The sequence below is a fragment of the Nestor notabilis genome, unplaced genomic scaffold (genome assembly GCF_000696875.1).
Source record: "Nestor notabilis isolate BGI_N333 unplaced genomic scaffold, ASM69687v1 scaffold7331, whole genome shotgun sequence".
In the NCBI taxonomy this organism is placed as follows: domain Eukaryota; kingdom Metazoa; phylum Chordata; class Aves; order Psittaciformes; family Psittacidae; genus Nestor; species Nestor notabilis.
The window spans coordinates 37,667-51,316 of record NW_009915087.1 but is presented as its reverse complement, the minus strand read 5'-3'; the positions used below and the strand labels follow the sequence as shown (position 1 = coordinate 51,316).

The 13,650-nt window shown below is 40.6% G+C and overlaps 1 protein-coding gene across 1 annotated transcript in view; it reads right to left on the bottom strand.

The window, feature by feature from the left end:
* The window catches only part of PLXNC1 (plexin C1), a gene marked incomplete at its 5' end in the record, with an annotated part of 66,991 nt that overhangs the window by 15,756 nt on the left and 37,585 nt on the right, over positions 1-13,650 (bottom strand). The window contains 7 exons of the mRNA XM_010023947.1: positions 4,598-4,748; positions 6,144-6,342; positions 6,890-7,014; positions 7,530-7,571; positions 11,416-11,519; positions 11,902-12,003; positions 13,014-13,113. Coding sequence (XP_010022249.1) covers positions 4,598-4,748; positions 6,144-6,342; positions 6,890-7,014; positions 7,530-7,571; positions 11,416-11,519; positions 11,902-12,003; positions 13,014-13,113 — 823 coding nt within the window. The remainder of the gene's footprint in view (positions 1-4,597; positions 4,749-6,143; positions 6,343-6,889; positions 7,015-7,529; positions 7,572-11,415; positions 11,520-11,901; positions 12,004-13,013; positions 13,114-13,650) is intronic.

The following is a 13,650-nucleotide window of genomic DNA, read 5'->3' as shown; positions in this document are numbered from 1 at the left end:
TAACAGAGGTTGCAAGAATTGTTAAAGGCTACTTAAGGAGCACCAGGCAGGCATCTGCAACTACTTGTATAGAAACCAGCTTGGAATCTAGCTAAAAGACAGGAACAAATTTTAAAAAGCATTTTTTTTCACTCATGCAGTGACAGAAATAATGACATTTGAAGCCAATGTTTACAGATGGTTTTTCAGATTTGTAGTTTTCTTGAAAATTAATTTCAAATAATGAATTATTTAGTAAAGCTATTAATAACCATAGCAGATAATGAGATGTAGTTTAATAAAGGAATGTGATAATGCCATGGTTTTTTACAAGTAAAGAAAAATCATCTGTGATATTCAAGGGCTCTTATTCACCACCCTGTTCTCTACTTAGCTGCGCATCTGAACAAAGCAGATTTCCATGTATCAGACAGACTGAAAAACAAGAAAAACTTTTGACTGGTAAAAGTTAGAGAATTCTATGTGAAGGAGACAGCACTATGACGTACAGCACAATGAAACTGCCTTAAACCTACTCCCCTGTCTCCCAGACTATGAAATACAATAAACAGGAAAAATCAGATTGATTTTATGATCCTTCTGTAGCAGCCAGAACAGTTACCCATGAAGAGGTTATAGAACAACTAACAAACTGGCATAAGAAAAATGTTACAGGAGTTAAGCGTAGGCGAGATGAGCACTACGCAAAGCAGGGGTTGTACTCTCGATGCTACAGTGCGATACTCGATCTGTATCTAATTCAGAAGACTCCTGGAGCCAACATCTGCACTGCTGGCTTCCTAGCAAGGGCTGTTGTCTCATTTTGTGCTGACGAAAATCCCCATATGTCACATGCTTCTAATAGCTTCTGTATCTCTCACAAAGCGTGCCTAATAATACACCACAACCATGGCATCTTAAATTGGGTTCCCTGTCTCTGCTTTACTCCCTTACAGCCCTCCCACTTCTTTTAACATCCTTTTAACTCGTAAAGCAGCTGAACGTTTTAAACAACCTTCCACCACGTGGCTTTGCTTCACTTTCAATAAAAGGCTGTTGGTGAACAGGTGAATTAGATCATTTCTTCCCATCTAAAAATGCAAACTCATTTCAGCAAAGAATTCAAGAGCCCCAATCCCTTTTTTAAAATAAGCAGTGACTATTCAAATGAATGCCAAAGCTCCAAGTCTACCAAATGAAGTCTCCCCTGGTTTTCCACAGGAGAGATGCCACTGAGAACTTCTCCCATGCCTGGCTGGCATTGTACAGCTTTTCTATTTAAAATGAAACACTTCAGTGAAAGACTAACACTCAGCTGTGCACTGTGCTTCTTCATCAGCCATTGAGTGAATTATCCACCAAGGGGTGCAGCTGCTTGTCTGCCTGTGAGAAAGCAGGCTTGCTTCCTCAGCCTGTGAAAAGGCTCCCTGAGACATCCAAGTCTCTTTCAAGGCAGTTTTATTTCTCAATACTCAAACATAAGCACAGCATGAAAACACACAGCTCCTCAGCTCATACTGGACCAGTGCTTTTAGAAGCATCTTTCCTTCAATTCCTCTGCCTGAGTATTTACTTCAGCAGCCCATCTCTCTTCAATATCTGACCCTTTCCAGCAGAGAGGGATAACAGTAGCAGGGTTCTGAGGTCTGTGGCCCTTATAAAAAGGCATGGGGCCCAGCCAAGGGACAGCTCTGATACAATTCAAAACCAACATGTTTCTTTGTTTTCTTTTTTATTTCCTACAAATGGCCTGAAATTTAGAAAATATCTCCTGTCCTTCCTACTTTCGCTATGCCCAGTGCTTCTTCCTTCTCCTGCCCCAAGATTTTATCTGCATAGTGGTGTGTTTAGGAGAAGACCTGTGAACCTCCCCCTAATTTTTAGGAGCCTGTCTGTACCTTGCTTGTCCTGGTTTGGAACTGAAGTCCAAATCCTGAAAGGAGAATTTGCATGTGGAGTGCATACACCCTTGCTTGTGCCCTGCCACTGATTTGAGCATTGAACTCCCTACCAAATGCCCCCCTCTGTCTTCAAGTGCCAACATAGCTTAAAAATCTGGACACTGAGTGTCTGCAGATGTGCTTCAGTATCTTTTTATCCCCCTCATTTTGGCTGTTTGGCTGTTTTTATACTTTGCTCTGGACAAGTAGGTTTTAATGTACTGCTTTGTGGGTCTGTGGAAAGGGGCAAAATAAAATACCAGCAAAATATTGCAAGACTGAGAATGTAACTGCAGTGAGAATATGTGCAAATGCATTTTAAAACTCTACTCAGGATTTATTCCATTTAGAAAATCCTTTCGGTGGAAATTTTCTTCCAAAGAAAGGAGGAAATACTTGGTTCCCTGTCTGTATACTCACGGGTCCTTCATGTCATTGCAGTGCATGTGAAGTGGTGTTAGTGACAGAAGAAAAGCTGACTCCTTCCACTTTAGCATCCTGTTAAAAGCCACTTTGAAGAGAAAATGTGCATAGCTGGCCTGCCTCCCCAGCCCAGAAAGCCTTGCTATTCCACTTAGATTTCTTTCAGAGTACAGTTTTAGTTTCCAGCATAAATCTTAGACAAAACACCAAACAAAGCAGTTTCTCTGTCCAGCCAGAACTAGTCCTTGGGCTCCATCTCCGTAATTTTGCTGCAGGATCCTCCCTCCTTTTCTGATGGTTTTAAAGGGAACATTCAGCCACTTCTCAACTAAGTCAAACTGCTGGACCTTAATGGGGAAAGCTGACTTAGTAACCCTGTAACAGTATCATAATCTCCTATTTAAAAAGGTGGGATACAAAGGCAGCAAACAATGTTTGAGAAAGGCTATCTGATCTCTCACTTCCTCATCCATCTGCAAACAGCCTTCCCCACTTACAGAGTCCTTCAGACCACTTCCCCTCTCTCCTCTTCACTGCAGGCTGCCCACAAAACCCTATCAGTGACTGCATGCACAGGAATAACACAAGAAAAAAGTATTTAAGGCAGCATTCAGCAGTTTCAGAGTGAGATATCCCCCCCCCCCCCCCAGATTCTCTCAACTTGAATTTCATGCTATAAATAAGAAAAAGTCAATCAATTCCACATGACCAGATGTTCCTGCACAATCTACTAGTAACAGGCATATTGAGCTTACTTGCAAATTGTTGCTTTGCATTACTACTGGTTTTGTATCCTATGGATATATATAGTGCACACTTAAGCTTACCCTGGATCCCAAATTCATGCCAGAAGGCAGTGCACAAGCAAGGAAATCAAAAATACAGTATTACTCATTTAATTTTTAGTCACAAGCTTCTTTTCCAAATGCACACTGTAGTAACTTAGCTTGAAGCACCTTCAAATGAAGCTTCCAACAACAGCTTTGTAAATTACTATAAGATTTGACCGTAAATCTGTCAGTCCAAGAGCTTTCAGCAGAAAACGTTTCACAGAAAGGTTGTGATTTCAGTGAGCTTCCTACATGACCCAGTGAGCCAAGTCCCAATAGATTGCTGACCAGCCAAAATTTCCAAGGTCATGTAGCCTACTGACGTATGTGGTATCTTAGGATCTCTGGGTTCGTCCTGCAAAACAGGATGATGGGCAGACCTGGAAGGTCCAGCACTACCTGCAGCTCAGGATACGGGCTCTGAAAAGGATTGAATTCTCCTCCAAGGCCACCAGCACTTGCAGTGTCCCTACCATCGCAGCTGCTGCTCCCAAGCTCTGAAGCCCACTCTTCAGTCGCAGTTTTTATACTCCTAAGTATATCTGGTAACCCCAACAGGAAGCCAGGAGTACAGAAGCAAGGAAGCCATGGAAATGACTGTAGATGCAGATTTTTAAGTTCTCAGACTCAAAATCACTTGGAAATTCTGGGGAAAAAGTACTCTGGCTATTCTGAAAATCTTTCTCAGACCTCCTACTCAAAAAGTCACAATTTTTACATGCTCCTGTCCTAGGTTCAGCAAGAGCAATAATTGTTGCTGTCCCTTCTCTCCTCAGAGTCACAACAACAATCAGTAAGGGAATTCCAGCTTTCAAAGAATTCTGGGTATAATTGCAAAATAGGAAGCACTTTGTAGTTGCTTTGAGAAAGGCGAGGAATCTACGGTAAAGTTCAGAAACTTAGCCAGACGTCCCAGATCCCTTGTTTTTAACCAAGCAACTCAGTAAAATCCACCACAGTGTAACTTTGCTAATTGGAGCTAATAACATGGAAACCCACAGCAAATTATTGCTGCCTGAAGATTAGCCACAAGTAGATACAATAGAAAAATAAAACCTCTGCATTCCATTCTTTCGTTCATTGGAAAGCTGTAATTTAGTTTAAATTCTAAGCATACATTTATATTTTTGCAGTACACTTTAAAATAGGAAGGAATTTTAATACCCTGAGACTTCATTAAGCCAGACCTTTGGCAACTAAGGCATGCTGTGAAATGAGGAGAGAGTGCTATTTGTGAAATGTATATTGGTGAAATACTACCAGCTAGTTAAATACTATTGCATTTTGAAACTTTGTCAGCAATAACAATTTCATTATCTGGGTACTTAACCATCACCTTAGTGATCAAGAGCCTTAATTTAGCTTCCTAGAAAAACAGAAAACATTGTAGTTGTCTCGTTTTGGAGGGAACACAAACTGGAAAACATACCACTGTTTTGAATTCAGACACTTGCCACAGCAGCCAGTCTTCATTCAGTGTGTACAGGGCTTTGCAAGTTATTGCGTCAACAGGTCCTTTGTTTATCCTCTGATTGAGGGTTGTCACTAGCAAATAGAAAGGTTCACCAATTGTCTCCTAGGGCATCAAGAAAAAGCAAGGAACATGTTTGTTTTTGTAATCATTAAATGGGCACGAATAGCTAGAAAAAACTCAAGTGTAACAAATTATTTCCTTTTAACTAACTTGTTATCTTGCAATTAGAAAAGCAAATCCCGCTGAGCAGATTTATCTAGTTATTTGTTTAACCTCCATCCTTTGCTTTTCAGTGTGAAAGTCTCATGCAAATAGCAAGGGACAGCTGGAGTGTGTGACAAGATAAGCTCACAGCCCCTTGCTGTGCACAAGCACAAGCACTACAGACAAGCTGCTCCTATTCCACCTGGCAGACGCTTCCCAGTTCCACCAAAGAGTGGGTGGGGGGTGAGATGTGCATGTGTTCACATGCATACTTCAGCTGTTTCTTCCTTTTTCAGGCTGGTGAGAAAACAAGCTAACAACTAGTTTCTTTTTGAATTGGTGTCTCCTCTTGTTGTCCCCAGAAAAAAAGCCTTGGGAACAAGGTGGTGGGACATACACTGGTCTGTCAATGAAAGAGGGAATGAAACTAGGGCTTCCCTCTCCAGCCTCAACCCCAGGCTTCAGGAAAGCACCTGAGAAAGGATGAATCTTTGTTTCCGTGTGACACCATTCCCACAGTCTGGCTACAGCCTCTCACTAGCACAGTTTTGTAAAGATGACTGGTGTACTGAGAACACATCTCTGACAGTTCCTTGGCTCTCTTCTGGGGTTACAGAAAACTGGTGCAAAGCTGCTGAGCCTCAACAATTCTGCTGCTGTATTAATGCAAGGACTGATCTGAGTGATACCAACAGTGCAACACCATCACACTGGCAAGAGAGACAGGAAGCATAACCAAGCACTGAAACCAAGAACGAAGTGCTACCAAGTGGACAAAAATTAACAAACAGCAAAATAAAAAAAAATAGAAGCTTCTTTTGCTTCCAGTTGAAGTCACTTAGTTTTTGAAATCTGCAATGCTGTTTGGAGGTTAAAAAGTCTGGAAAGAAGTTTAGTTTTCCAAAAGATGGTATTCTCAATATGTCCATTATGTGGTAGCTTTCCATCAGCTTGCATAGAAAGGTACAGCAGCATTTTCACAAGCGTGTCAGTCTTTTAGTATGATTACAGTACATCTCATGGAGTTGAAATAATGCCTGACACAAGAAAAGGATAAACTAGAATTGCAAAATTACCCAGATCTCAGCCAAAGAAAAGAGATGATCATCGCTTACATACGCACTCTTTTCCTACACCCCATTGATGACAGCTAAGTCACCTGAACTAGAAAAGCACATATTAGTAATGTTAAATGTTAGATCGAATGCTTTAAACCATTCCCACCACCAACTCCTATGGAAGAAATCAGTTAATATTCTTTGTGTATCTTGCACGGTGAAAAGATGTACATACCCGGAGAAATCCCGACAGGCAGACAGACATCCAGTTTGTCAGCAGTTTTTCTACCACAGATTCCGTTCGTCTGAGCAGGAGCTTAGGCTGCACATTGCTTGATTGCTCCATCAAGTCCTTTGTCAACACTTCCAAAATATGGGTTAGATAAACCAGCTTAGTTTGTAGTGCAATGGTCAAGAAGGATGCAAACAAGCACCTGAAAAAGAAAAAACAAAAGAGAATGCTGTAATATCAGCATTTCTCTTCCCAGTCATCTTTAATAAACAAAACACTTTAGTACAGTTCATATCTTAAGTTTCTTTCTCAGGCACAGAAACTGTCCACTGATCTCTATGAAAAATAAAAAATGCAAGTCCATCTGCTCTTGTGATTGTTTTTTAAACACAATTTGTGTCTCTAAATGTAATTCTGCAGAACAACACCTGCTTCAGTGACAGAACATTTCTAAACTGTACAACTGTTGATCTAACTGCAGGAAGTGTTTACAGTTTGGAAATGAGTTTTCCTGCTCTTTTGCCATTTTGTTTACATGTACAAACATTCTGATTTCTCTTTAATAGCTTGTTTTAATGGCAATGTTTTTTTGTCCTCAGTGTGTGCAGATGGAAAAGATGGAAAAATGCTCTGGAGAAATGCAAGCTTGCTTTGCAAGAAGTAGAAATTACATTTGTGACCTACAATTCATGTTGGTTTTTTTCTGCTAATTCTTTGTCTTGAAGATGATAAGCATAATCATACTATACCTGTCTTTCACAGAGAAATTTTTCTGCTTTTCAAGGGTGTGAATGAGAGTAACAAGAAAGTTCTTGTTACAAATTAAAGCATGCAACATGTTGAAGCTTTCATCCTTGCTCGTTTGGTCTCTGCTCTGGAATAGTTAAACAAAAATAAGCAAACTGTAGTTTGGCTATGATGGATTCTTCATGCTCAGAAAAATGGTAAGCAACATATGAGATAAGATCCTGGCCTCATTCAAATCAGTGGGAATTTTGCATTTATTTCATAGGTCTCAGGATTTTACGGAAGATGCATTTGGGTTTGTGTACCACACAGTACACACATGCAGAGCATACAGCTTCTGTCATACACACAAAGTAATGGCAGTTTTAAGTCAAGCTAAGTTTATTAAAGTTAAGTTTGCCTGTCATTTCGCATGACTAAATTATGTTTATTTTATTTAAATAAGTCATAGTAGACATTGGGTAACAGCAACTTAGGTATTAATTTCTTTTTACATATAAATCCATGTAACCCTCCTCATGGGGGAAAGGGAACATACTGAAGATGCAATCATCTGATGTGTTCTCGGACAAAACTGAGATAAGGGGTACAATCACTCTTGAAAAAATATTTATTAAGGCATATCACACCACATCAACTTACCTGTGGCATGTCTTCACTGAAGATGGATGCAAAGCCTCCTGACTAAAATATAAGACAGGTGATATTTATCATTCTTACGTATACGAGAAGTTTCTAACACACGTACACGTTAAACACGCTGAGCACGTTCCTGATAGCATACAACTTGAAACAGAACAATGGAAATGCTGGCTTCTAACGTGGCTTCAGTGCAACAGCTCTACACAATAACTTCTGCAAAGGTGCTGCCAAGGTTCACTGAAAAGTGAACTCTCAAAGATAACCTTCAGTGTTACTCTGTGGGTTACTCCATGCTGCTGAGTTGCACTAGCAGAGCAGCCAACTAACGCTCTGCAGGAAAAGCTGTTTATTACCCTCTTCTACAAACATGCTGGTGTGCAAGGGGTGCTGCAGGCTGCTTCCTTCTTGGATGGCAGTGATAGCCTTTGGAATATGGGGTTTCTGCAACAGAGTGACACTTGAGTTCATCTGCCTCCATTCATTTTAAGCCACTTCATGAATGTTCACTAATGAACTCCCCAGGAGGTCCACGCTGCCAGTCTCTGGAGAGGCACAGGTGCCACAACACATCCAGTCCTAGAGAGAGCTGTCACAAAACAGGAAGTGTCCAGTTCCCAAATGCCTTGTCAATGCCTCTTGTCTGACTCTTACAGCCTGTAAGGTCCCAACACAGCTGTATGTTCCCAAAGCAGCATCCTTAAGGAACAAATCCACACTAGTAACATTTACTGTCATCTGCTTCATCTGTGACGCTGGGAGCCCCTAGTTTCCTTACAGGATCATAGAATTACAGAATGGTTTGGGCTGGAAGACATTCAAAGATGATCTAGTTCAACTCCTTGCCACAGGCAGGGACACCTTCCACTAGACCAGGTTGCTCCAAGCCCCGTCCAGCCTGGCCCTGAACACTTCTGCAGATGAGGCAGCCACAGCTTCTCTGGGCAACCTGTTTCAGTGCACCTGCAACCATCCTCAGTGTAAATAATTTCTTCCTTCTGACCAATCTGAATCTATCTTCTTTCAGTTTAAATACATTGCCCCTCATCCTGTCACTACGGGCCCTGGTAAAAAGTCTGTCTCTGTCTTTATTATAGGCCTTCTTTATACTGAAAGGCTGCAATAGGTCTCCCTGGAGCCTTCTCTTCTCCAGGCTGAACAACCCCAACTCACTCAGCCTGTCTTCACAGGAGAGGTGACCCAGCTCTCTGACCATCCTCTGCACCTGCTCCAACACATCCATATCTTCCTTGTGCTGGGGACCCCAGGGCTGAACACAGTACTCCAGGTGGGGTCTAACAGGAGCAGAAGGGGAGAATCACCTCCCTCAACCTGCTGGCCAGGCTTCTTTTTATGCAGTCCAGGGAACGATTGGCCTTCTGGGCTGCAAGTGCACAGTCCTGGCTCACATCTAATTTTTCATCTACAGATCTGATTTTTCATCCCTCCCTTTCCTCATGCCTCCTGTTCTCTTCTCCCCTACTCCTCTTCCTCCACTGGCTATTCCCATTTTTCCAGAACTTCTTCACCACCCCTGAACAACCTACCAATAAAACACACACACACAGTCTGAAACAACCAGAACCACATTTAAGGTTAAAAATGCTTGTGAACAGGGAACAAGCATGTCAGCACTAAAGCAAGCAATGTAGGAAATTGAGAGAAAACAGAAATAATAATAAAAACCTAACAAGTAAGCAACTATTGGGCCAAACATAAGGAATGTTTTAACAATAGCTGTAATATCCATTTAATACCTACAAGCATTAAGCACAAAACAAAAGCTATCAAATCAGATTAAATATAGAAAATGAAAGCATCAGGAAGCAAGAAATAAAAAAATAAAGATGGGGTCCATCACTCCTTAATTTTAAGGATCTGACTCTCTCTTTAAGCAACTCATCCCATCCTGAGACAGATGTCTCAGGCAAGTGGGTTGAATCACTTTCTTGAAGATGCTCAGTGAACACCTTTAACGCCTGTGTTTAAACAGCTTGGATTAGATGAGACAAAGCCATCAAACACACTGGAAGGCAGAAAGAGTACAATATGGACATCATACAAACACATGGGGTTAGTGAGCAAACAGGTGGTTTGTCACTTCGACCCTTCTGTCAACTTGTCAAAACTGTCACACTTGGTGGCAATCTATCAGCCCATCACCTTTTCTGTTCATCTGTAATATTTGTTTAGTAGGGCACTGCTCTCCTACCACATTCATGCAGCACAAGGCATGTTTGGACACTCCTGCAATGTAAATGGTAAGTACTTAGGAAAAATTGGTACACAATACTTTAAAAACTTGCCTGACACTGCATGTCTGCAGAGAGCTAACAGTGGTAAGTTTACCCTCGCGGTATCAGTATTTCAATCTGAGACAAAAATGTAAGTGGAATCATTTCCAAGATGCACAGTGGCATGACACTTGCCAAGGCAAAACAGGAGCCCTTCCCCTTCTGACCTCACACAATGCAACATGGTGGCAGACTTTGTGCCTTTTTTCTTTGCATAAAGCAAAGCATTTCCACCCAGACAACTTCTACAAATTGATTGTGTTTTGACAGGGGACTATCACTATGAAAAGACATATTCTTAAAAGTAAACCCACAATTTAAATGCAAATATGCCTGGCAACAAAACAAACAGAAAGGAAAGAGATGCAGAAAATAAGGTTTCCTTAGTCCACTTTCTTCAGATCTCCTACTGACCCCATACAAATTAAACTGGGGGCATCACAGCAGTACCAGAAGATATATTCCCAGTTTCCTTTGGTGCGAGAACTGGACTCAAAGTGTACAAAGATCACGCATATATTAATTGTTAAATATTATTCTGCCTTTGTGTTGGGTACTTGGTGTTGTACAAAAAAAACGGCCCTGATTCTGCACTAACACGTGTTTAACTTTATCCCAACGAGCTTTTAGTGGGATCACGCTTGGTGATAAAGGGAAGCAGTGTACAGATAAGACTGTAGGACTGGGTTGCAGCAGTGACGAGTAACACATGAAGACTAGTAGATAATTCACACAGATACCACCTATACCCTACAACACCACAGCACTAACCACGGGTTTCTATTCACTGGTGTCAGTTAAACAGCACAGTATCACCAGTTGAGATCACAGCTTCTGCCAATTAGTAAATGCCAGTAAGCACAGGTTAACATCATGAAGTAATTTTGAAAGCTGTGGAAACACACTTATTAGCACTGTAATGTGTCACATATGCAAAAAAAAAAAAAGCAAGAAAACTAAAACATTTGAGAGAATTGTGTCTCCAACCCTCTGACACAGCAGCACAAACTGCTGATGAACAGCGAAAATATTCACCTCTAAACTGGGCAGCACTTAAGTACTTATGTAATTTTTAAGCATTTGACCTGCACTCCTTTGAATCAAGGTCTTACCATTGCTGTCAGCAGCTTGGAGTAGAAAGTCAGCACAACCTTAGAGCCACTTCTTCATCCCACAAGTCTAATTAGGAAGTGTCATGATGTTCGCTAGCATGTTAGCTAGCCTGACTGTTACTTTAATTAGCTATAGCATGGAAAGTGAAAGCATGAGAACAGAAAAAGCAATGGATAAATTATAGCTTAGTTAGGGTGTCCTGAAAGGCAAGCAGCTTGGTGAGGCTGGGGAAAAAAGAGATGGATGCACACACAACCCTTGAAAATTCAACAACAGTGCTTTATCTAGAGCATTTAGGTTTGGTTAAATATAGAGATGTACAGTCTTAAAGTGTTCTTTGGCAATTCTTGATTTAAGAAAAGTTTCTTGTGAAAACAATGTATGATTACTGTGTAGTATTTACTTCAATTATTTGATCCTGACCTTCCTAGCTTTTTCATTATTAGGCAGGGCTGACAACTGAAACACTTGTAAATATTTACCTCTGGAAAGAAAGTTCTAAGAGCAAAGTGTTTGTAGTCAAGGAAGGGAACAGTTCCAAAGCTATCCACCACATCTAATTCATCCATCTGCAGTTCAGCAAATCCTGAAAAAGCACCCCCCACCACTGACAGTTAGTTTAGTCGACACAAAATCATCTTCACAGTTATAACTTGATCGCAGTAGATATTCCTTAAAAAACAGATTTCAGGGAAGAAGGGTTGCTTTCCTAGCTGGAGCTCTTATGAGTGGGAAAGTACCGATCAATTTTTTTCCCTGCTTTTGTTGAAGGAAATATGACAGGCAATCCTATTAGCTCAGTGCTAACTGCTACTGCAGTGCACACCAACATTTCAGAGGAACTCTGATACAACATAACACAAATCTAACAGCTATAATATTAAAATGTTTGTATAATGTGAGCTTCTTGACAGTTTCAGTTGAGAAATTATGCTGTACTTAAGCTCTATAAAGCCCTTTAGACCTACCCTCGCGTATTTCCTTCCGAATCTCATATTCCAGCAGTTCCAGTTGCTGACTCTGTTTACGTGTTAACTCTTTGGATTTGTATCTAGTAACTATGAATGCCGCTAAAAAGGAATCAAGAAAAGATTCTGAGTACAGAAATTGCAGAACAGACAAGCCCTATACAAGATGAGTTTCAATGTTATTTTAAGAAACAGAAACATTAACATACACTTGCATTCTCCAGGACGATTACTGTTTCTGCTGTTGCCTGTGTGCTAGTACCCATGAGTCCTGGTTATCTGGATGTAAACCACAATGTTTAATAAAAAACATTTCTTTTAACATCTTAGAATTGTCAATCCATCTTTATTTGAAAGTACAGCACACCCTGCTATGTATACAACATGCACAGTGAGACAAAGACTCTAACAAACCACTTCTACTGCTAGCAACCTAAAGCAGAAATGGTTGTTCTGTTAACTTCTCTAAAGCTTATTTCAAGAGAGTAAATGTGTGAGATATAGTTCCTGTAAAGGTAATGCATTTTTTAAAAAGAAACACAACCAAAAAACCAAAACTAAACAAAAAAAGAACAACCCCCTAAGCTTACTACGGAAGTGGAAATTTATCAAATATATAGCCAGGTCAAAACATTCAGATATAAGGACTGACAGAAAGAGGAGGGGATAACTATTTACCTCCATCAATTCAGTAATGACCTACAAATTCATGAATGATCCAAATAAGACTGAGCAGAAACAGCACAAACACTGCTCGAGGATAAGCCATTTGTTAGGGAACATCTGCCTTGGGGACAGGAGGAGTGCCCAGCTCTGACAGCTGGAACAGCTCAAGTTGGGACACAAGGATGTCAGACCTAGGGCTTGCCTCACTGAACAATGGCGACTAATCCCAGCAGAACAGCCAAAACTACTGTCTTGTAACATGCTGTATTCTGACAAGATGGACTTCACCAGACCAGAGTTAACTTTGTCCACTCTTATTTGGAACAAGGGAAAACCACCAGACTGTTTGTGACAGTCATAAACATGTGCATGTATGTATATGTCTTTATGTGTCATGATTATAACCTTCAGCAAATAAAAACCTGAAAACACATTACTGTACTTACCTATAATGACACCCACTACAATCGGCAGCAAAATCAGAACATACAAATATATGTGTGATGATGTTGGTTTGACTTCATGCTCAAAATTTCCTAATTTGACCTGAAGAAAAATAATGGCTGTATTAATAGAGGACAGGTACTATATCAGTGCTTAAAATAATACTTAATGTATAAAAAAAAATGAAATGTATTTGAGGCACATGAAGGACCATGGGAATGCAGATTTTTGAGAAAACAGCAGTAATTTGGAAAAAGTACACGTGAACCAACGCAAATTTAACTTTTACTGTATTGGATGTTTAAACAGGATAACAGATCAGTGACAAGAGAAAAATCTGGAGGTCCTCATGCAGCACCAAATTTTGCCATTGCTTCACTGCAAACTAGCACCCTCAAATGAATGGCAAGATTTGATCTCCAGCTGGCCCAGCAGCTCATGCACTCCAGAACTGCTGCTAAATGTTCTGGTGTTTTGAAGCAAGAAAGGCACATGTTGATAGTAAAAACATCCGTTTGCACTCACAGTGCTACTCTGCTGAGCAGAAAAGCAAGGTAAGACTCATGCTAATAATGAGGGAAGTCATTTTTGACAGATGCCATTTTTGACAGAGGGAAGACAATTTTTGACAGATGCCTG